General features: G+C 42.2%; 1 protein-coding gene across 3 annotated transcripts in view; it reads left to right on the top strand.

Moving 5' to 3' along the window:
- The window catches only part of HECW2 (HECT, C2 and WW domain containing E3 ubiquitin protein ligase 2), a 245,333-nt gene that overhangs the window by 66,485 nt on the left and 153,885 nt on the right, over positions 1-24,963 (top strand). For all 3 annotated transcript variants that reach the window (XM_034785543.1, XM_034785544.1, XM_034785547.1), the window contains exon 2: positions 3,776-4,116. In XM_034785543.1, coding sequence (XP_034641434.1) covers positions 3,825-4,116 — 292 coding nt within the window. In that variant the 5' untranslated portion in view covers positions 3,776-3,824. The remainder of the gene's footprint in view (positions 1-3,775; positions 4,117-24,963) is intronic.

Here is a 24,963-nt window from a genome sequence, read left to right as displayed (position 1 = left end):
TGGTGTTTCCAGTAGATGCTTTTAGGCCAGGATACTACAAACACATGTGAAAAGTCCCATTGAACTCATGCATAAAGCTTGTTTTTACAGTTATGGTTTCCAAGCACGTTGTCTTACAACCATAGGAGGGAGTGTATAGAAACCCAGGATACTTTAAAAATCTGTCTGATTACATAAACACGTCTAAAACAACCCTGTGTAAACTCATAAAACCAGGAAAGCTTTTCAATTCATAAGACCTCAGTGGATCAGGAGAAGGTGACGTGGCGCAATGAAGCTCGTCTCACTAAACAGACCAGCAATATCTGTGATTAGCTAACCTTTATGCTGGATGCTCCAGTGGTTCAGAATGAAGCTGGTAAACGCTCACTTAGCACTCTTGTGTCTTCAGATAATTACTCTTCTGGTCTCAGAGTTACCCCATGCTCATAATTCCAGGAAAAGAAAATGCATAAGGCCAGGTCTCCTCTACACACTTATTTCAGTATAACTACATCACTTGGGTGTGAAAAAATCCACACCACTGAGCGAGGTAGTTGTACTGACTTTAACCTTCCCATGTAGACAGCATTATGTCAGTGGGAGAGCTGCTCCTGCGAACATACCTACTGCCTATCGCAAAGGTGGAATTTTATTAAGCTAGCAGAAGAGCTTTCTCCCGTAGGCTTAGAGCGTCTTCACCAGAAGTGCTATAGTGGTGCAGTTGCTTCGGTGCACCTGTACCGAAGCAAGTTTGTACTGTGTAGATCTGCCCTTACTTGTAGACCATTAGGAAAATATTTAATTTTCCTAACATTCACTAATGCATATGGATAAGAAATTATTTTACCTTATTGATGTCAGAGGCAGAGTACACATGTACATGTCAGTGAAATCTGTTGATTCATGTCATTAACAATAAAATCTTTGAGTAAGGCATAAACAAAGATCACATAGTTATTAAATATCTTTTTTTCTCTTACCCCTTTTGATACTGAGTGCAATAAAATGCATGATGTCTAGATTTTCTTTTACACTTTCACTTTTTTTTTTAAATTTTACTCTTTGCTACTCCAGCCACTTTTCCCAAATTTGAGGAAGATTTGAAAAAGCTACGAACAGCAAAAAGAAATGGTAATTCTGCCACTCTGAAACTTTTTCAAAGTTGAGGAAGTTTTGAAAATTCAAGTGGCCAAAGGAAAAAAGAAAAAAATCAGTGGGGGTGGGGGGAAGGAATGCATTCTGTGGATGAAAGGAAAAGTTTTAATAAGAGTCCAGAAACCTTTGTGAAAAAGACTGGAGCTCTAGCTGTGGTGTTTTTTGCTTAATTACATCTTTGACTACTAGAGATAGTTTCTGTTTAATAATGCAGCTGTAAGACACTTGACTGAGGGCTAACATACTGTGGGTCTAATCATAATTATAATACTATGGAAGATGGCCAACAATCATAATCCATTTCCAGTGAGCTTTACCTCATTTTAAATTAAAAACTTGCTGGAAACAGGGAAAATCACAGCAGGTGACATTCAGCACTACCAGGAAATTTTTGGGTTATTTTAAGGAAACAAAAATATCCATATATGATAGCTTAAGGCTAGAGGTACGAAACCAGGACGAAAGCTCAAGAATAATACACAGGTATCTGTAAACTTGCTCAAAATATCTGTATTTAAAATTAATAATGAGATCTGTTCTATTCTGCCTGCAGCAGACGTCCTTCAAAGAGGACACAATTGTGATACAATTGACCTTGTCTATGGTTAACTTGTAAAATGGTCAGATACCTTGCCATAGTGGCTGTGATTGTTTAAAGAGTGTGAGAAATTCACACCACAATCTGTGCACGGTAGACTATGTAGTTGTCTGGGCTTTAAAAAAATAAGGACCGCTAAATTTAGTTCACTGCTTTATGGAAGTACAGCACCTTTTAGATCACTTTACATTAATTCTTAATTGTTTGGCTGATAATCCTTTTTGTTAGCATACATTCAGTTTTCTTCTATTGGAATAAATTGTTTTCACTGCAAAACTGTCTTTCCCTAGTGGAAAGAAACTTATTTATTGCTAGTATCCACTATGAAAATAATCCTTGCTTGGTCGAAATTATTCATTCTGTTGCATTTTTATTACATTACTTTGAACATTTTAAGCTAACAGATATCCACGGGCCATGTTTGCAGATCATGGATTGGATGCAGCTACAAATTTTATATCTGCACAGGGGCTCTAGCTATATGTATCATTTGCATTGATAAATCACTTGCTTATACAAACCTCTTTTACCCAGGTAAATGCAGTGTGCTTCATTCCATTCTGAAAAACAAAGTTCTAGTTGGTTGGTTGGTTGTTCAGTGCCAATATGTTGTTTTGATATTGTACAAAATGGAAGTAGTATGTTATGTGGAGAGATTTGAAAGTGAAGAGTGAGACTGTCTATTGAGAGAGAGCCAGACACGAGAAGAAGCTCATGGAACTAGGCAGCCCTGTCTTTGCCTACTAGCTATTCATTTACCAGGCAGTTTTTAACAGACATGACCTGATGTAAACTTACAGAAATTACAAATTCTTACAACTATCAAATGCGTCTTCAAATCTTGGGTTTCGGGTAATGTAAGATGCTGCAAAGAATATACCTTTGCTTTGTTTAACCCAAACACCAGTCAGAGTATGTTAGAGGTCAGTTCCAGGAGATAGATCTATATAGTATCTTCTGGTGATGATTACAGCCTACTTGCAGTTCCTTTCACTCCAAGGGTTAAGGGGAAACAGTCTCTGACTGAAGCTGAAGTAACCTGTCTCTTACTTGCAAAATATTGCGTAGCTGAGTTCTTGAAATTGTGCAGGTTTTTTTTATATTAACTGGGTTAATACCATGTTGGACATCTCCTTTCTGGAGAAGACCTCCTTCTGTTATCTATTCCAGATCAGATGGGAACCATTGAATTCATGAGGTGTCTATTCTTAGACCTGGTCAAAAGGAAAAAAAGCTAATTGGGCAGGTATAGTGACATGGGCTAATTGAACCTCAGCCCTTACCCCTAGAATACCTCCCTCAAGGAATTGGCATATTTGTGCATGATCCAGAGAAATCTTTGAACCCATAGTTTTCCCTCTTAAATTCTTCTATACTTTTAAAAATTCTTTTTATCACAAAATAACTTTGTTGTATTACTTCACTATGGTGCTACGTGCTTGCTAAAGCTATATACAAATCCTATCTAATGTCTGTATTACTGTGGAGCTGTATTACTTTTTTGACTCCTTAATTAAAAAAAACTTTATAAAATACTACTAGAAACTACTTATTCTAAATAAAGAGATACTGTTGTAATTGCTTAGCTAAAAGAGGACTTTGTTGTCTCCATGTACTCTGAGCTTGTGTCAGACTTAATCCACTTATTTATCAGGGCTAGTACTAAATCTCCATTGCCCGATCAAGATTTTTTTTTTTTTTTTTTTGGGTGTCTGCTTTTTTCTAGTCTGGGCACAGTAGCTCCTGGTTTGTTTCTTGGTATACAAATTTTAATACAAGATGTATGTTAGATTTTGAATGCCAGCAAGACTGCCACAAGTAGTTCATGAAATGTGCCTCAGTTCCAGTGTATTAAATAGTGTCTTTAGATGGCTGTAGAAGTAGATTAATGAACGATGAGCTTTATTTTGTCTATATGAGACTACTGAAGGGTCAATCCCAGATAAAGAAACCTTTAAACTAAGTTGTCTCTATGTGGAGCTTGATCCAATATCCTATCCTTCAGCTCTAACACTTCATGCCTCTCTTTGTTCTTTGCAGATCCCTACGTGAGAAGTTTTTTTATGTAGACCGACGAGAGAGAGAGACAATGGCAAATTCAGCCAGAGAACATCTGCTTTTTGTGCGACGACGTAATCCTCAGCTACGGTATACTCTGAGCCCAGAGAATCTGCAGAGTCTGACATCTCAGGGCACCATACCTGAGAACATGAACTTGCAGCGTGCCAACAGTGACACTGATCTAGTGACCTCTGACAGCCGCTCTAGTTTGACAGCGAGTATGTATGAATACACCCTGGGGCAATCTCAGAACCTCATTATTTTCTGGGATATTAAAGAAGAAGTTGACCCAACAGACTGGATAGGACTTTATCATATAGGTGAGTCAGAACCATTTCTTAATTTTCTGTGGTTTTTGGTCCTTTGCCACCTCTTCTCGTCTTTCATTATGTCCAGTGGTGCACATAAAGATAAAATTTGCACAAAATTACCCTAAAGCTTTCTCTTTCCCTCTTGGTTCAATGAAGTGTGAAAATGTGTAGTCAGTTAATGTAGATCTTGGATTCCATACTTACCACCTAGATGGTGGAATGCTGCCTTTTTAGACAACAGAGGCTGTATGCACACACAGTCTTCCTATTTCTGTCTTTAATTACTGTTGGCTGGTGGCTGCATAACTGACTTGGAAATTTAGGGGGTGGGTTTACATATTCCAATACATATTCCAAAAGAGATGCACAATCAACAGAGCTGTTAGCGGTGCCACTCCCCCATAAACTCAAAAGAGATGCAGAGAAGTCACTTCTTTATCTCACTCAAAGAATTTAAGATATATTGTCCCATTAGCGTGGTGATCCTTTCTGAAACTGTGACAAATTAATGGTAACTTGGTGTTTACAAAATACCTATTGTGCGCCAAATGCTTCTACCATGAGGCCTAATATCTAGCACTTTTTTTTTCCACTTTAATGTTTATAAGTAGGCAGTCATGACTTTTTCCGGGATCCTCTTTATGGTTTTACAAGAAAAGGTTTTCTTAGACTTGTAAACAATAATTTATTATTTCTGGCCAGGTGGGTTTTCAGCATTTGTGAAAATGTATTTTGTATAAATTCTTGAAGCTGACTGTTGCACACTAAAATGTAAAGAATTACATCTGTATAAACAATAACTCCTATTCATGAAAGGCATATCCTTCAGAACCCCTCCAAAATAAATAAATCACTACTCCCCCCATGTTCCTCCCCTCTTCTTTTTTTTTTTTTATAGTACTCAGCCAGGGAGGGAAATTTAGTGTAGACAAGGGTCTAGTTGCTGGATCCCATATTGCCACCATTTTAGTTAAATCCCAAATTAAATAAAGAGAAAACATGTCTGACAACTGGAACCTTGTCCATCTTAGAACTAACACCAGTTCATCTTACTCAATATCCTCACCAATGAAATTTTATTTAAATAAAGATCTCATCTTGCATTCATTGAAGTCGGTAAGTTTTCTCATTGGATTCAGTGGCAGCAGTATCAAGCCCTAAACTATTCCATCCTCCTGTCCAATTATTCAGCTATCTCCCAAAATGGTCAAAGAGCAATTTCAATCTGGCTCCAGAATAAAGAACTTTTCTGCTGTGTGTCTACTGAGCCTCCCAAAGTGCAAAACAAAGGCACAGACTGACTCTAGCCTCTGCCGAGAGGGCAAACAAACTCAGATTGCCTCCTCTGAATTCAAAATCCCAGCATGTTACAGTGTAGTGGAATAGTGTATAATATCCATCATGGATTTCTTATCTGCTTGTGTTAAAAGTGAGAGGAGGTCCAGCTACTCAGTTTTTTTTTTTTAAACTGTTCTCCTTTCTGGCACTTTAAATCTTTCAGCATTGGATGCAGCTCCTTACTGAGGTCAAAGAGTGTTTTGCTATTATTGATTAAAATAGGAGCAGGATCTTAGCAGAATCTTTCCTTTTTAAAACTTGTTTTTATTTTGTGTTATGGAGTCACTGTTCTTACTCCTTATATAGATAAGGCTGTAACTTGCTTTCCATTCTAACTCTGGTTATGCATCTATTTGAACCTGAAAAAATTCCCTTTGACTTGAAATTTGGCATGTGTGTTTCCTATTCATTGTAGAATATTTTTAGGGGGAGAGGGAAGGTTTGAGGTGGTTTGGATAAACCGTGAGACTTTAAAAAAAAATGTAATTTAAAAAAACCCCCAATAATTCTAATAGCATGAGCTCTAATAGAGAGCTCTAATTTGTTTGTCATGAGGTCTAGCTGAAAGTGGGACTGTTTTTCAGATGGTAGGGTGCAGGAATTAGTACCTATAGATTTTTAAACTTCACAATGCTTCATTAAGTTCCAGTGGACTGTAGTGCTCACAAAAGGTCCACAAAAAAACCTTCATCAGCTGAACAGCTTCAGCTTTGAGAGAGTAAAGAGCTGGATAGCGCTCTTATGACTTTCCATTGACTCCAATAGGAGCTGAATCAGGCCCCAAATCACCACCAGCGGAGTATTCATTGTGGGTATTATGATGGCTCTACATCACATTTGTAATTAAGCAAAATGGACTCCATGCTGTGGGAAATATACTAATCGTCTGTTAGTCTTCACTCATCAGTGTGTTAAGATTTCTTTGCGGGGAGGAGGGTTGGGAAAACCCCCAGGAAATCTTCCGTTAGTGTCATAAATTCATAGATTCTAAGGCCAGGAGCGACCACTGTGATCATCTGGCTGGACCTCCTGTGTAGCACAGACCTTGGAACTTCCTCAAAATAATTCCCAGAGCAGCAGATCTTTTAGAAAAACATCCAATCTTGATCTAATAATTGCCAGTGATGGAGAATCCACAGTAACCCTTGGTAAATTTTTCCTCACAGTCAAAAATTTACACCTTATTTCCATTCTAACTTCAACTTCCAGCCATTGGATCATGTTCTACCTTTCTCTGGTAGATTGAAGAGCCAATTATTAAATATTTGTTCACCATATTGGTATTTATAGTTTTCTCATAAATGTTTTAAAATTTCTTTGTGTGTGGGGAAAGAAAATTCATAATGTCACTTAAGGTAAACAGATGACAATTAACTAAAACAACAGTAGTAGAATTTTGAACTCTTGTAATATTGAAAGCCTGGAAATTCAGAGTTAAGGCTATAATTACAGTAACTCCTCACTTAATGTTGTAGTTATATTCCTGAAAAATGCAACTTTAAGTGAAACGATGTTAAACGGATCCAATTTTCCCATAAGATTTAATGTAAATGCGGGGGGTTAGATTCCAAGGACATTTTTTGGTGGCAGACAAAAGGCGATATATACTGTTCTGTACTGTGGTGGGGAGGTGCCCCTGGCTAACCCCACACAGGCACAGCCCGCTGCAGACAATGAGGCAGGCAAGGACGCTAGGAAGCACCTTGCGCAGCAGCGGCTTTCCCCCAGAAGAACAGGTACTGACTTTGCCGGGGGATGCTCCAGGCCTGCCTCTCGTGTCCCCGCTCCACTCCAGCCCCGCCTCTTCCCACCCCCACTCCACCTCCTCCCCCTTCCTCCCAGGGCTTCCCTGCTGCAAACAGCTGTTGGGCAGCACTTAGGACTTTCTGGGGGGGGGAGGAGCGGAGACGTGGCGCTTCCCCGCTCCTCCCCCTCCCACCAATGGTGGATTTAGAGTTAGTGGGGCCCTGTGCTCAGCTTCATTTTTGGGGCCACCCATAGGGGGAGCATCTCTCATCTTCCTCCCTGCCCCCCTTCCCTGTTTTTCATTCTTTTTTTTTTTCTCCATTCTCCTCGTGGGGCTCAGAGCTGGGGGTGCAGTGTCTGGGAGGGAGTTAGGGTGCGGGAGGGTGCTCAGGGTGGGGTGCGGGTTCTGGGAGGGAGTTAGGGTGTGGGAGGGCGCTTAGAGTGGGGGTGCGGGATGAGGCTCAGGGCTGGAGCAGGCAGGAGGTGCAGAGCACTTACTTGTTTGGTGCAGGGGGTGTGCAGGTGGCTCTGTGCAGCGCGGCACCACCCCATGGTTGCGATTCTGGGAGCCGCGATTCTGGGAGCTGCTCCCCCCCCCCCGGCAGGCAGGCAAGGCCACCCAGAATGCAGGGGCTTTAGGGGCTTCAGGGCCCTGAGCTAAGAGTGCCCTGGAGCCCTGGCCTGCAGCTCTAAAGCCCTTTCGGAATGCGGCCCTGCGAGCACGGGCCGGAGGACTCAGGAGGAGCAGGGGCAGCTGCGGAGCCAGCGGCCGGAGAGAAGCGACGCTTTCCCCTTCCTCCCTTCCTCCTTCCCTCCCTCCCTCCCTCCCTCCCAGAAAGTCCTAAGCACTGCCAAACAGCTGTTTGACAGTGGGGGAAGCGCTGGGAGGGAGAGAGGGAGGAAGGGAGGGGGTGGAGGCGGAGAAGAGGAACTTGTGCAATGCTCCCTTGTAAAGTCTGCCAAACGACGTTATAAGGGAGCATTGCACAACATTAAATGAACATGTTCCCTAATGGAGCAGTGACGTAACTTCGAAACAACATTAAACGGGAGGACGTTAAGTGAGGAGTTACTGTACACAGACATTTGAAAGTCAGAATACCCATAGCCAAGGCTCTACAAACAACCTTGAGGCTGACCCTGACCTTCCCCACGCCACTTATTTTAGGATGCAGTTGTTGATTGATCTCAGGACATTACAAAGATGTGGTATATAAGTAATCCCATTACCTTCAGTTTTTTACGTCCTTAACTACAAGGCATCCTCAACTCCCAGGTACTTATTTAGAAGTCATTCAGCACTTCACACAATACATGTCTCTCTGTGTGTGTAATTATACATACCTATAAAGCCCTAATTCCATTCGCAGTGCAAGGATTATAAATACTTAATTGGGTTTAGCCAGCCTGTTTTTTATTTTTAAATAGTCTGTTTTATGCAGTCATTCTCCTTTGGCACTTCCTCTGTAATTGACATACGTGTTAGTGAATTGCACATAAGCTAAGAAAGCTTTCTGGCTCTTTGCCAGCATAATGTAGTAGCTGTATTTACCACTTTCCCCTCCCCCAAGCACAGCACAATCTCTGAAGGAAATACCAGTAGACAAAGGAAAATATTTATCTCTTAGCTTAAAACAAAACACAACCCTGTTCTTTTCCCATTAACATTGATTATGAAATTAAATGGGCTCATGAAAGAAAAAAAATTATCATTCCTGAAAAAGAAATGGTTATTCATTCCATAAATTAACACAGTGAGAAAACAGGAGCATTCTGAAAATAAGCATCATTCTGGCTCAGACTTTATAGAGAGGTCTGTCAAAGAGTAAATTAGAGAGGAACTTTGCTGCATTAAAGTGTTTTTAGAGAGAAATTTTAAGAGTGATAAGATTTTTCTCTTTTTCCTTTGTCTTTCTGGAGACATCTGATTTAGTTCAGAGAATCTGGTGCATTATAATGTGCTGCTCTCAGTGTCTCAGAGATGTGAAAGAAATGGTTTAAAAAAAATCCCAGGTAGACCTTTACTGTACATTAAAATTTTATAGAATGCCGTCCTAGTAACAGAGGGAAACTGACAGAGAGAGACTTTCTTCTTTGTTCCTGTGTGAATTCAGTTAATTCTCTCACTAGTTTTCAGTCAGCAGTGAACAGTTATTATATAAATGCTTATTAGTTTGAGTTTTACTGAATGGCTAAAGTTAGTGGTGTATTAGGAATTCTTGCCAAACTTATTTTATTTGTGTCATTAGGCGACATAATGTGAATCAACACTAGAATTCACCTGCATTAAGTATTGATGAGCATGAACCAGCCTGTTGCTTGTACTATTGCTAGTAATCAGAATTTCTGTATGTAGTATTAGATAGCATGTGTGGTTTTGATTTAAAATAATATATAACTAGTTTTTACTGCCTTAAAAAAAGTTGTTTAGCAGCATAGCTGTTTTCAATTATTTCTTTGTATGTATGTTTAATGCCTGATTTCAGGTACTCGTGTGAGTTTGGCTATTTTTGTCCCTGGTACTATATGTATAACTTCCTGAGATTTTAGTTGAGATGAAAATAAAATAGATTAATACTTTGTAGAGTAACTGGTTTATAATGAGGGTCTTTCTCATTATTGGTATGTTCCTGGCAAATGATGGGGGCACGAGGAAAATTGCAGGTAAGTGTCATTGCTGCTGTTTGCAGAATATGTTTGTTTCTAAGTTATTCTGTCTTGTGCTATCTACATTTCATCAGTGATGAACTAGAGATTCAATAGCAGCATACCTGATCTGCAAATCATCATGTTCCTAAAGTTCTGACACTATAGAATTCTAATTCAGAGAAGAATTGCAGTGTATGCAGAGTATTGGGGGAAGGGATAGCTCAGTGGTTTGAGCACTGGCCTGCTAAACCCAAGGTTGTGAGCTCAATCCTTGAGGGGGCCACTTGGGGATCAGGGGCAAAATCAGTACTTGATCCTGCTAGTGAAGGCAGGGGGCTGGACTCAATGACCTTTCAGGATCCCTTCTAGTTCTCAGAGATGGGATATCTCCTATTATTATTATTATAAATCTGTAGAAAAGTGAGGAGATGGTCAAGTGTATTATACATTTGGGACTGCAGGAGATGGAAAAGTGCACTTCCAGAAGTGCTAACTCATCTTCAGTTAATCTAAACCATTTCTATTAATTGTTTGATATTGATTGGTATGGAATAATCCTTGCATACCTGATCCTTTTTTGAGTTTGACTTTTCTGTTAGGACTTGCCTAGAGTTGGGTTCTTTTAGTTGGTTAGTAGCCATTTTAAGATCCTAGTTTGAAAACGATAGTGCTTGGTGGCAGCCAGAAAAGAGAATTGGTCTCTATAGCAGTGGTATTGTACCTGTGTTTAATTCTGCAGTGCACTGCCATTCCTTCACTCTGCCCCACACCTTGAAAAGAAGGAATAAGCAATTTTTCTGCACATAAAACAGTTTCACTCAGAACTAAATGGGTTCTTCCTCCTCTTTTTTTCCAAACTGACACAATTGTGCTACTTAGTGACCATATTTTGGGGTGCTGTGCTCCCTTACATTTGTAACAACTTTCCTTCAGTTGACAAAATAGGATGAAATTTAATAGTGAGAAGTGTAAGGTTATGCATTTAGGGATGACTAACAAGAATTTTAGTTATATGCTGGGGACGCATCAGTTGGAAGTAACGGAAGAGGAGAAGGACCTCAGAGTCCTGGTTGATCGCAGGATGACTATGAGTCGGCAATGTGACGTGGCCGTGAAAAAAGCTAATGCGGTTTTGGGATGCATTAGGCGAGGTATTTCTAGTAGGGATAAGGAGGTGCTGGTTCCGTTATACAAGGCACTGGTGAGACCTCATTTGGAGTACTGTGTGCAGTTCTGGTCTCCCATGTTTAAAAAGGATGAAATCAAACTGGAACGGGTACAAAGAAGGGCCACTAGGATGATCTGAGGAATGGAAAATCTGTCGTATGAAAGGAGACTCGAGTAGCTCGGTTTGTTTACCTTAACCAAAAGAAGGCTGAGGGGGGATATGATTGCTCTCTTTAAATATATCAGAGGGATAAATACCAGGGAGGGAGAGGAATTATTTCAGCTCAGTACTAATGTGGACACGAGAACAAATGGATATAAACTGGCCGTCGGGAAGTTTAGGCTTGAAATTAGACTAAGGTTTCTAACCATCAGAGGGGTGAAGTTTTGGAACAGCCTTCCGAGAGAAACAGTGGGGGCGAAAGACCTCTCTGGCTTTAAGATTAAACTTGATAAGTTTATGGAGGGGATGGTTTGATGGGATAAAGTGATTTTAGTCAATAGGTCAATAATGTGCCATCGCTGGTAATTAGCAACAATGGTCAATGATGGGATATTAAAAGTTACTACAGAGAACTTTTTCCAGAGGGTCTGGCTAGAGAATCTTGCCCGCATGCTCGGGGTTCAGCTGATCGCCATATTTGGGGTCGGGAAGGAATTTTCTTCCAGGGTAGATTGGTAGAGGCCCTGGAGGTTTTTCGCCTTCCTCCGCAGCACGGGGCAGGGGTCGCTTGCTGGAGGATTCTCAGCGATTTGAAGTCTTTAAATCATGATTTGGGGACTTCAACAGCTGAGTCAAGGGCAAGAATTATTCCAGGAGTGGGTGGGTCAGCTTTTGTGGCCCGCATCATGCGGGAGGTCAGACTAGATGATGGTAATGGTCCCTTCTGACCTTAGAGTCTATGAGTCTATGAGACAATGCCACAGTGTTCCATCTGTATATGTATATATAACAATCTGCCCGCATTAAGAAAGCCTTTCTATTTTGATACTAGAAAAACTGGCCTCCAGCCGGAGCATGCCCAGTAGGGTCAAGAGGGCATGGCCTCCTCGGCCGAAAAAAAGGAATTAACCTCTGCAGTCCTAGTGCGGGGCATGCATGCCCCATCACAGGGTTGTGTTTTAAGTTTCTCTGATAGGTTGAAGAACCCATTATTAAATATTGTTTCCCATGTGGATACTTATAGACAGCAATCAAGTCATCCTATAGCCTTCTCTTTGTTAAGCTAACTAGATGGACTCAAGGAGATCAATCAATTATAAGGTATGTTTTCTAATCCTTAAATCATTCTCGTGGCTCTTCTCTGAAACCTCTCCAATTTATCAACCTTCTCCTTGAATTGTCAGCATCAGAACTGTACAGAGTATTCCTGCAGCAGCCACACCAGTGCCAAATATAGAGGTAAAATAACATCTCCAATCTTACTCGAGATTCCCCTGTTTATTCATACCAAGACTGTATTCTCTTTTGGCTGCAGAGTCACACTGTGAGCTCATGTTCAGCTGCTTGTCCACCATGACTCTCAAATCTTTTTCAGAGTCACTGCTGCCCAGCATATAGTCCCCCATCTTGTAAATATGGCATGCATTCTTTGTTCCTACATGATATAATATCAGTTTCTTGCCATTTTTTATTCCATTTAGTAGACGTTGGTTGGCGAAAGGTTCACTAAAGAAATGATTACTGGGGGAACCAGGCAAAGGGTTCAACTGAACAATGAACTGGCTAGAGATGGTTTTTAATGGTATGGCATAAATTTGGTCTTTCTCTTGTTTGCAGACATTTTAAACCTTTTTGGTACCCACTACTCTTCAGCAAAGAGGTCAGGTGCTGAATGGTGAGCTAGCATGGAGAATCAGCATATGGAGAGCGGGAGAAATCCCTTCTCTACAGCTAAGAGATGCCTGAGTACTATGGGTACTGTATAAGAATCTAGGTAGATAACAAAAGTAAATATATTAAATACAAGTTGTGCTTAACCTACTCTAGTGGCCTGATCCAATTTGCACATTGAAATCAGGGATTGACTTCAGTGGGCAGTGGATCAGACTTTATAGGAATATTATTAGTTATTAAGCTGCACCTAGAGTCCCCAATCAGAGTCCTGGGCTTCATTGTGTTAGGTCCTGTATCTGAACAGTGGTAGATACAAAGACTGTCCCAAAGATCATGCAATTCTGGAAAGAACTGACGATCCAAAATGTTTTATTGTAGTCCCTGAGGAAAGCCTTAAAACATTTTGCAATGAACAGAACCTAGCTTTAGCTCTTGTCATTATATCTAGTGAGTGAGAGAAAAATTATCCTGTACTGCCTATCTTTCTTTGGACACTTAAAGAGAGCCTGTGTGTATATGAAGTGTTGTTTTAGCCATGTTGGTCCCAGGATATTAGAGACACAAGGTGGGTGAGGTAATTTTTTTTAATTGGACCAACTTCTGTTGGTAAGAGACAAGCTTTTGAGCTTGCACAGATATTACCTCACCTCCCTTGTGTGTATATGAGACAGACAAGCAGCACCAGTGAGAGACTGAAGAGAGTGTTAATACTGTTGAACTTTATATACATTTGGTAACAAGGAATTAACAATTTGTACTGAAATTAAGAATTTAAGAAAAACCACAATGAAAGAAATGCCCTGAATTGGCAGTGCGACCCTGTAAAGGATTTGATTGTAAAAACACCATTGTTGTTGAAACTCTGAATGAAGCCAGGCTAGGGGTTTTGTGAGTTAATTTTTGAACAGCTTGGGCTAAATTCAGCCTTGGAGTCAGGAGGCACAGTTGCTGTTGTATTCAATGGTTCTGCTTATATACTTATTTAAGAATGTCTGGGGGTTTTTTTAATTTGTTTTTAAGAAATCAGAAAGCGCAAAACAAAGAAAGGGGTGGTACTGGGTTTGAGAAACACATGGTCATTAGTAGATTGTTCTTCTATGGCCAAACTGCCCAGGCTAGTTATTTTTGTCCTAATTTATGGAGTCCCGGATCTGAGACATAGGGCTTTTACTCCCGAGCTCCTGAGCACATTTATAATGCTGAAAATCAAAGGTCATTATGTTTATTTCCATCAATTGTTTCTCACTATCTGGTTGACATTTTTCTTGAATAAATACAGCACTGTTTCACAATAGCATGTTCTTTATAAGGACTGTGGGAGAACTATAGAGGACAATTTAGATAGGAGGTTTAGTATAAACTGAGATCGTAGGGATGGAGAGTTTTGGAGCCTTTCCATTTCAGGTCAGACAAGATTAAAAAGAAAAAGCTTTCACGTAAGCTGGATTTAATACACTTAAGATAGCAATTCAGATTGTACGGAGAGATTAAAAAAATTAAAGACATCTTATCCTACCCTCAAAGGCTTTCTTTGACCCCGTAACAAAAACCATATGACCTAATATCTCTTTTATGTCCTGGAAAAGCCTGATTATTATTGGTTTTTCTTGTTCAACTTCTGTATAATATATTAAAGTAGCAAAATGTTCTGTGCTACAGATTAATTTTCCTTTCTATTTGATTGCATTGGTAATTTGTCTACACTCTTAAATTGTTATCGTTGCCCTATTTTTTAAAAATGTGCTAGTCACCAGCTGCTAGAGATTTTGTGGTCACTTTTATTTTTGGCTACTGTTAAAATCTGCGAGGTATCATTTTGGAGCTTGGACCTGTGCATAGCAGGGCAAAACAGATTCCCACATTAAGAGCCCAGTTTTGTTCCTTAGAAATCAATAGGACCTTTGACACTGTCTTCAGTGGGAGTAGGAGTGGGTCTGTGGTTTAGATAATAATCTGTGTATTCTAGGTTTTTCTGTGGTGCCATCACTGTAATATCTCATTTTGTTCCACAGTTAAATTTGGAAACTCTTCTACCTGCAACCCACAGCCACTGCTACGTTTGGCCTAAATAAATAGTACTTTTAATTACCTTAATTTCTAGCTGAATGTATTGGCCCATATGTCCTCATGTGAGAAGTCCCTCCTCAAATGAGGATTTCCATTGATTACAGTGGGGTCTGCTCAAGTAACTAAATATTTTTCACATGAGCAAAGTTTTGAAAGATTGAGCCCTTTGCTTTTAGAAGGTTCTGTATGCATCCTGTCTATAGGATTGCACAACACCAAGACACTAGGGCTACTGTAGAGCCAATATACACTGGTAATAAACAGTTACGGCAACATTTACGCTCAAAAAAATCCTACACCCTAAAACCGCATGTGCTGGGGGCCCACAGTGATTAAGACAAATGTTGCTAATAAAGGTTGATGGTTTTTACAAACCCTGCTTTTCCTCCAGTTATTTTCAATGCTAGTCCTTCTCTTCCTAATGAAGCTTGAACCTGATTTATGGCTATTGGTATAGCTGCCAACTTTTCCCCACCACGAAATCTGATACTTCTCTCCTACTACTATTTAATTTAGTAGAGTCCTGCTCAGAAAGCAGTGTAATCACAATGGGATGCCTTCCATACGTGGTCCCTGCGTCACAACAGTAGAAGGAATGAAAAAAAGGATACTCTTCTGTGTAGTCTCACTGCCAGCAGTGGATATCTAAATATCTATTTTAAAGTGAGAATGAAATGAACTCCTTGATTAATCAAGGACCTAGACCAGGGATGGGCAAACTTTTTCGCCTGAGGGCCACATCGGGGTATAGAAATTGTATGGCAGGCTATGAATGCTCACAAAATTGGGGGTAGGGGTGCGGAAGTGGGTGAGGGCTCCAGCTGGGGGTGCGGGCTCTGGGGTGGGGCCAGAAATGAGGAGTTCAGGGTGCGGAAGGGGACTCTGGGTTGGGGTACGGGGGGGGGGTGAGGGCTCTGGGGTAGGGCTGGGGGGGAGGGGTTTGGGGGGCAGGGGGGGGCTCCAGGCGGGGGCCGCGGGGTTTGGAGGGCAGGAGGGGGATCAGGGCTGGGGCGGGGGGTTGGGGTAGAGGGGAGGGGTATGAGGGCTCTGGATGGGGATGTGGGCTCTAGGGTGGGGCTGGGGATGAGGGATTTCAGGTACAAGAGGGGGCTCTGGGGTGGGATCAAGGGGTTCGGGACAGGAGGGAGACCAGGGCTGTGGCAGGGGGTTGAAGGGTGGGGTGGGAGCTCAGGGGTGCAGGTTCCGGGCAGCGCTTACCGCAGGCAGCTTCCGGAAGCATGTCCCCCTTCCATCTCTGAGGCTTATCCAGGTGGCTTTGCGCGCTGCCCTGTCCGCAGATGCCACCCCTGCAGCTCCCATTGGCCGGGAACCATGGCCAGTGGGAGCTGTGGGGGTGGCACTTGCGGAGAGGGCAGCACGTAGAGCCGCCTGGCCACGCCTCTGCGTACTATGTAGGAGCCGGAGGAGGGTCAAGCTGGGGGTGGTCATGCCGGCTGCTTCCTGGGAGCTTTACGGAGCAGGGCAAACCCCAACCCCGCACCCTGGCGGGAGCTGAGGACCAGATTAAATGGTCTGATGGGCCAGATGTGGGCTGTGGGCCATAGTTTACCCACCCGCCCATGACCTAGACTGTCAGGATGACTCTGGCAGGGGAAAGCTCCAGCTGGGACTGGAGAGTTGTCAGGAGACACAGGCTTCAATTAATTTTATTTTATGTTTTATGTTTGTTATGATATCCCTGTCTTCAAAACTAAACAAATGATGCTTTGGTCATGACTGCAACTATAGAGTTCCACTGTGCACTTTCAGCTGTGTGACTTGTCCGTATCTTTCCACTGCAAAAACTTATATATATATAAATTAAAAAAAAAACTATAAGATCCTTTGGCTAGAAACCAATGTTCTTTCCATCCTGCTTTTGTGATGCAAGTGGCTGCTCCAGGTGATGGCTAGACTGGCAAATATAAACATTTGATACCTATAAAGCAAACCAACGTACACTTCTGAATCCTCACTGCTCTTTTAATTCAGCATTCCCTAGCATCAGTCACTTTTTCTTCATTTATTCTTGGCCTTGTGATTTTGTTTTGTTTTTTGTTTGTTTTTTTAAATAGATATGTGGTTAACATTGCACTGTTTATCTCACTATTTCCTATCATCAAATTTACATGACATGCAATATTATTAAAGTAACTCTGAAAATTGCTGACAACTGGATTGAAAAAGTAGTCACGTACATTACCCATTGCTGACAGGTCCTGTAACAGATACACACCCGACAGATACAATAGAGCAGGGGTGGTCAACAGGGCCAAGTCAGACCACCCGACGCTTTTGAGCAGACCACAAAATGTTTTTATTTACTTATCAGCATTGTTATTGCGGTATGTAAAATGTTTCTCTGGTGTCTGGACCCTGACTGTACCTTGACCAAGAAATTTGGACTTGAGGGGGGGAAAAAAAATTGACTACCCCTGCAACAGAGGTGTTTACGACTTAACTACCCTATTTGAGTGCAAACATTTGGGAACAAAGGGTGAACTGCATCTTTACAAAACCAGTTTATGTGACTTATGTGAAAGGAGGGGTGAAGGTAAGAGAAGTGGATACCTACGAGGAGTAGAATAAAAGAGACCAGATGATCAGTAGGGATTTAAATAAAGAAACACACAGGAGCAGAGGAATCCAGGCAGGGAGAGGAAGCTTGGGGCAAGAGAGAGCGAGAGAGAGAGAGACGATGGTCACAGAAGCTTGGGGGGGAGGGACAGGACTCTGGGAAGGAGAGGTCAATCAGCATGTAGCAGCCTCATGGGGATGGGTGGCCCTGCCCACTTTTTTGAGTCCAGATGGCCCCAAAGACTCTGGGCAATCCAAGGGACTCTGATCCCAGCTCAAAGAATGTCCTGGAGTGGTGAAGAAACTGAGGCAGGAACATGTGTTTATAGTTTTGTATGATCGGTACTCTGCCATGCCTGAGCGGCTCCACTAATTAGGTGGGTGGCCCTTCATTCTCTCGTGTGCGGCCGCCCAGGTGCGCACCTTAGAGGAAACTATCCACGGACCACCTGAATGGAGCTCGTGGACCAATGGTGGTCCATGGACCACTGCTTGAGAGCCTCTGATCTAAGTAATCTGGGCTTTTATCTCTAAGAAGCTTTTTAATTTTCCAATACTACTTTTTAGAAAGAGAAATATGAACTAAAATTGCAAAGCCCACTTCTTATGTAAATGTATCTCAACAGATCTTTTTTTAATTAAAATGTACTGAATCTTTTTCAGCGTACTTGGGGAAACACACATCACTCACAGTAAGTATTGATGTCTAGTATATTCAATATTCTAGCCAATTCATTTAATTCCTAAATAAGTGGGGGAGGGGAGGGAGAGAAAGAGAGAATTTTTATATAATGTCTGTAAGTGTGCTTAGATGCCTGGACTTTCTTTGCTGGCAGAGGGTCCTGGGAGAGAGAAGGATTTAAAACATGCTATCTCATCCATACTAATAAATAGAAATGCTACTGATAAAACCGTAGGTAGTTATCCCAATTAGGAGAACAGGAAATCACCATTACAGTATAGGAAGGCACCCTGCCTTTCATGTTTTCTTAACAGTTTAAAACAACACAAGTATTTCTCAGAACTCTAAAATTATTCTTACACAGAATTCTTATAAACAATTAGTATAAGTTTGCAACTTAAAGTATTTCCTTCCTGTTTTTCTTCTCTAAAGCGCATACACAGTGGCTTGCTATTGTGCAGTGAACGCAATGTTAGGCTGCCAGCATTGGTATGATTTCATTTAATAAAAATGAGTAGCTGGATGTAAAGAATGGATATTGGAAATTTAAGAGGAAAAGTTTATTGATGCAGAAGATGGGGGAAGGGGTGAGTAGCCCCCCCCCACATCTCAAAATGGAAGGTGGGGTGAATGAATGGGAGTAATATTATAAAAGGGGAGTGAGTTTAGAGGACATATTTGTTCTCATTAAAATAAATATAAATCAGTCAAAAGAACACTTGAATGCAAGATGCGCACTTTTAGCCCTGTTCACCCTTTATATGCTGGCACAAGGCCATCTCTTCATACAACGCACAGTCAGCCTGTGGAATTCTTTGCCAGAGGATGTTGTGAAGGCCAAGACTATAACAGCGTTCAAAAAATAATAGATAAATTCATGAAGGATAGGTCCATCAATGGCTAATAGCCAGGATGGGCAGGGATAGTGTCCCTAGCCTCTGTTTGCCAGAAGCTGGGAGTGAGCGACAGGGAATGGATCACTTGATGATTACCTGCTCTATTCATTCCCTCTGGGGCACATGGCATTGGCCACTGTCAGAAGACAGGATACTGGGTTAGATGGACCTTTGGCCGTTCTTATATTCTTATGTTCTTTTCTAATCAGATTTCAATGGAAATTGGACCAGGAAATGTCTTCTTAAAAACCATTTTTACAGGGGTTTAGATCATGATACTATATGTTCAGTCTATAGTAGGAATTCAGTCCATTGCTGACAGTCCTTGTCAGGAATGGGGCTCCTTTGAGCTTATGTTGAAATCAGTTTAACTGCTAAGGTAGACAAGACAAAATGTTCTGTACCAGGGTTGGAAAAAAAGTGTGATTTGGTTCCCTGCTTTCCCCATCTAGAAACTGTTCTCATTCTTGGAGAAGAAATGGATAGAAATTCCTACTATCATTGCTGATTAGTTAACCTTAAAGTTCCCTTATCAGAGGTTCTCATAGTTCTAATGAGGTTTTACTTTTCAGAGTATCCATTATATCTCTGAAGGTTTAAACACAGAATATTGAGTGACATGCAGAAAACTTACTTGAGTTTATTTGCACTCTGGCATAACATTAGGTACATTTAGATCTACGGCTCTCTTGAACCTGGGATGCATTTTTCTGCATCTGAAACCCATGTCAACACAATGGACTTGGCTGGCAAAATGAAGCACCTACAATAGTATACCGCAGTATGGGACACCTACTCGTATTACTGAGATCAACCTGTGGTAATACTCCCTTAATAGACTGGTCAAAAAAGTCCAGTTTAAAGGTAAACATTATTTTTAATGCCTGTATAGAACGCTTGCCATGATTAAACGAATGGTAGCCAGTGGGAAGGTGGGTGGAGAAAAATCTCTTAGATGTACGTATCTGAGTTTCAGTTGAATGATAAATGAAGAGCTGCTTTTAACACATTGAACTGGCATGCAAACCTCTATCACCCTATGTAGTGGTCTCCAGTGGTGAGAGAGGCCAAACTGCCTCGTTGTATTGGTAGTGGTAGTCCTTGGGCTCAGGTCACATCGGCAGGGACGAGCCATAAGCAGTCTATGGTCTGGGCCCATCTAACAGAGACAAACAAATAACAATAGCCTGGGGCTCTTGTCCCCACTCTGGGGCAGGGCTGTGCCCTGCGTAGTCTTTAGGTCGCAGCCCCTCAGCTGGGACAGACAGCAATTAACAGTCTGGGGCCCTAGCCCTTGGGCAGGGCCGAGCTGATTACCAGGCTATAGCTAAGGCAGCCAACAAACACACACACTCAATAGCTCTAGCCCTTTGGGCAGGGCAGAGCAGGGAGCAGGCTTTAGCCTCAGCTTATGAGCTAAGGCAGCCAGCAAACACACACAGTCGCGGGGTTCAGAGAGGGATGAGCACCCATACAGTCTAGGGGCTCCAGAAGGGTTGAGCACCCAGCAGGCAGTCTAGGGCGCTGGCAGAGGTGTTGAAGGAGCACAGGCCTCCTGGCCTAGGGAGGGGAGTCAGCCAGCCCACGGGCCCGACCAACTCCACCATGTCCCAGCCCAGGGCCCTAACAGTGGTAGAGAGGTCCGCCACTGGGTCGGCGGGATCCAGCTGCAACCCGCCAACCTAGACACTGTCAGCCCTGTAGCTGGACAGCTGTTGGCTGCCTCTGGGCTACTTCCTACTTCCCTGGGGTTTGGTACCTCTGGCATCCACAGGTCCTCAGGCTCCTCTGGTAAACAGCTGATGGTAGTCCCTGCAACTCCCCATCTGGGTCTGTCTCCTCCGGGGGCAGGGTGCTGCAGAGTGCAGATTCAGGGGTGCCAGAGCAGCGGTGTCCATCTCTTCCACTGGCTCATGCTCAACTGAGCTGCAGAACCCCCTCTTTATACTTCTTGTCCCGCCGTGGTACTCCTGGTGAGGGGGCGGGGTGGGTTCAGCTCCACCCACCAGGGGAGTGTAGTGGTCCCTCATTCTCCAGTCCAGAGGGAGGCCACTCTGCCTCACTACACCTTATAAATTATTTCTGGGAATGTACTGTATAGAAAACCAAATGGTGAAGTTTTTATGGTGGGTTTTCATTGAAAGATAAGCTGATACATGACCTGATTAATACAGAATTAGAGGATACTATAAATAATGCCAATCAACATGCGTTTATAGAAAAGAGATTCTGTCAAACTAACTTAGTCTTTTTTTTATGAGATTACACATTTGGTTGATAAAGGTAATAATGTTGATGTCATATACTTAGACTTCTATACGGCATTTGGCTTGGTACTGCATGACATGTTGTTTTAAAAATTAGATCTAAAATTAACATGGAACAGCATTAGATGGATTAAAAGCTGGCTTTCTGATAGGTCTCAAAGTGTAATTGTAAATGGGGAATCATCATCAAACAGGTATGTTTCTAGTGAGATCCCACAAGGATTGGTTGTTGGCTCTATGCTATTTAACATTTTATCAATGACCTGGAAGAACACAAAATCATCACTGATAAAGTTTGCAGATGACACACAAATTGGGGGACTAGTAAATAATGAAGAGGACAGGTCACTGATACAAAGTGATCTGGATCGCTTGGTAAGCAGGGCTTCAGCAAACAAAAGTGCATTTTAATATGGCTAACTGTAATGAATCAATCTAGGAACAAAGAATGTAGTCCATACGTACATGATGGGGGACTCTATCCTGGGAAGCAGTAACTCTGAAAAAGATTTGAGTGTTGTGCTGGATAATCAGCTGAATGAGAGCTCCCACTGCAACACTGTCGCTAATGTGAGCCTGGGATGCATGAACAGAGGAATCTCAAGTAGGAGTAGAGAGATTATTTTACCTCTATATTTGGTATTGTGTGATCGCTGCTGGAATACTGTGTCCAGTTTTGGTGCCCATAATTTAAGAAGAATGTTCATAAATTGGAGAGGATTCAGAGAAGAGAACGATTAAAGGAATAGAAAACATGCCTTATAATTCCTTACAGACTCAAGGAGCTCAATCTATTTAGCTTAACAAAGAGAAGGTTAAGGGTGTGATTAATCTCTAAGCAAAAGTATTGCCAAGCTTAAAATGAACAAAGGTATTGTCAGTGTTAGGCCTCAAACTTCCGCTTTGCAAAGGTAAAAAAGGCACGCTTTGCAGAGGTGAAGAGGGCAAGCTTTGCAGAAGTAAGCTAAGACTTGTGGTCAAAACGCGCTGCAACCAGATAACACATTCTAACTCCTATAAAAGGAGATAAGTTGTGCCCCCGGGCACAGCTTGTCTAAGTCACAGTTAAAACAATTGGATACAAGAAAATAAGTAAGTATAAATTATACGGTCAAAGCGACACAGAGATAAGTAAGCATAAATTATACAGCCAAGGTGACAGTGCTAACCACAATAAAGATTTGGCTGACCCTAATTGGTCGGTCTGTTTTAAGACATGGCAGACAGATCAGATAAAAAGTACGAAGGCATGGGACTGTGTGTGTGTTTCAGTCATAAGGGAAACCTGACCCACACCCCCTGAACTGAAGGGATGTGCACTTCGCGACCGTCTATACCTGGCCAGTGCGGAAAACGGCCGACTGAAGGGTAAAGTATTCTCAGGTGAATGCAGGGTAAGGTTATGGAGTAAAGAAATCTGGTTGCTCGGGCAGAATTGATCTCAAGTTGTATCGATACTATAGTGTTAAGATAGTAGTAAATAGCTAATGAATAATAACTTTACATGTACTTGTGCTTGTCTTCAGTATAACTTGCCATTTATATTAATCCTTATTCAGTGCTGGTGTTTAATCTTGCTTTTCTTATTTTGTCTGTGTTGCCTTTATAGTCGAAAGTCATTAAAAACCTTTTTTGAGGAATAATCAGTAGTTTTAATTTTTCTTATATGGGCACTACTCAACCTCATTACATCTGTGTTGGGTGGTGGGAAGTAGTGATCACCCAGGGCCCCATTAGGGTCCTGACACGTGCCTCCCTCTTCCTTTATCTCTGCAAAGGGGTGACTTGATTACAGTCTGTACATATCTACACGGGGAACAAATATTTGATAAGGCTCTTCAATCTAGCAGAGAAAGGTATAACACGCTCCAAAGGCTGGAAGTTGAAACTATGCCTTATTTCCAGTCTGAAATTATCTAAAGTTTTAATGGTGGAGGTAATTAACCATTGGAACAATTTACCAAAGGTCATCGTAGATTCTCCATCACTGGCAGTTTTAGATCAAGATTGGATATTTTTCTAAAAGATATGCTTTAGGAATTATTTTGGGGAAGTTTTGTGGCATATGTTTATACATGAGGTTAGATTAGATTATCACAGTGATCCCTACTCGTTTTGGAATCTATGAAAATTGTAGTAGTTGAATTAAAAGAACATTGTCAAGTTACAAGAAATTGTGGGCCAAATTTTCTGCTAGTACTGATGGAATTTCACCCAGTTAAACCAGCAAAGAATTTGACCCTATGTATTTCTGAGACCTGTTTCCTTACCTATGTTGCTAAATAATACGTTGGATCATTAAAACCATAAACAATGTTAAAAATCAAACTTACTGTTTCACTTTTTATGCTGCTAGTTTCCTTTTTGCATCTTTCTCCAGTTGTTTCATGGGAGTAGGTTAGTTGGTTTCATTTTGTTTCTAGCTGGCAGCATGCCCAAATGTTTGGGGGCAAACGCTGCTGGGGGAATATGTTCATTCCCCCCCCACCCAAGGTTTTGTAAAAGCATACCTTGTGGCAAATTTAAACTCCTGCGAGTTTTGCCATTGACTTCAAATTGGCCAGTATTTCGCCCACGGTATTTATTACATACTATATAAATACTATAATTTTGGAATCTGTCTTGCATACTCTGGTCAAATCCCCCAAAGCGCTGCCTATCTGCTGAGCACCTGTAACTCTCACTGATGATATTGGGGGTTCCAGTTGCTCAGCATCTCTCGAGATTTGGCCCTCAAAGCTTATTATATACTGTACTTGTGACATACAATAGTCTACAGGTTGAGCTGCAAATCTTTGTTTTACTTCAGAGGCTCTAATTAGCTGCCCCAGTGGTTTGGCTGGATCTGTTGTCACACAGGAGACTGGAGGCTGGGCGCAACCATGAGACTTACACTTCTAGGCTAGTAAATCCTGATATTATTGTGGAGATGACACTTCAGGCACAACTCCTGCTACATTTGCATCAGCAAGAGTGGGCTGCATAGTAGAGAAAGAGCTATTATTGTGAAACAAGGGGAAATGGAGGAGAGGTGCAAAAATTCCTCTGCTCTCTTTTGACTAAACCACTTTGTTTTTGTTTTTCTTTTGCTTATTTAGGAAGTGAGATTGAGACGGAGCCTGTTACTTTATTATATTTCACTTACTTATTTGTCTTGAACATTTTATATCCTCCTCTCTCTCCTGCTAGTAGTAGTGATTTTAAAGTACCTTGCTCTGACCTGTGGTTCCTCAGTAAAAATGATAGTTAGGGTTACCATATTTTGAGTGTCCAAAAAGAGGACACTCCACGGGGCCCCGGCCCCGCCCCCACCGCAACTCCGCCCCCTCCCCTGCTTCCCGCGAACATTTGATTTGCGGGAAGCCTGAAGCAGGTAAGGGCGGGGGGTGGGGGGAGGAGGCACGGCCCAGTCTGGCCCCCCTGGCATCTCCAGTCTGGGTCGGCTTAGGCCCTGGGGTGCCGGCCCCGGGCCAGCCCGCGGCCCAGCACCACCGGCCCGGCCCGGCACCGCCGGCCCCCGGCTTGGCCCCGGCCCTTGGCTCAGCACCGCCGGCCTGGCCCCGGCCCCTGGCTCGGCACCGCCGACCCCCAGCCCAGCACCCCCGGCCTCCAGCCTGGCCCCCGGCTCGG

Source organism: Trachemys scripta, chromosome 11 (genome assembly GCF_013100865.1).
Source record: "Trachemys scripta elegans isolate TJP31775 chromosome 11, CAS_Tse_1.0, whole genome shotgun sequence".
Lineage (NCBI taxonomy): Eukaryota > Metazoa > Chordata > Testudines > Emydidae > Trachemys > Trachemys scripta.
The sequence above is the reverse complement of the archived record's forward strand: the minus strand, read 5'-3'. Positions and strand labels throughout refer to the sequence as shown.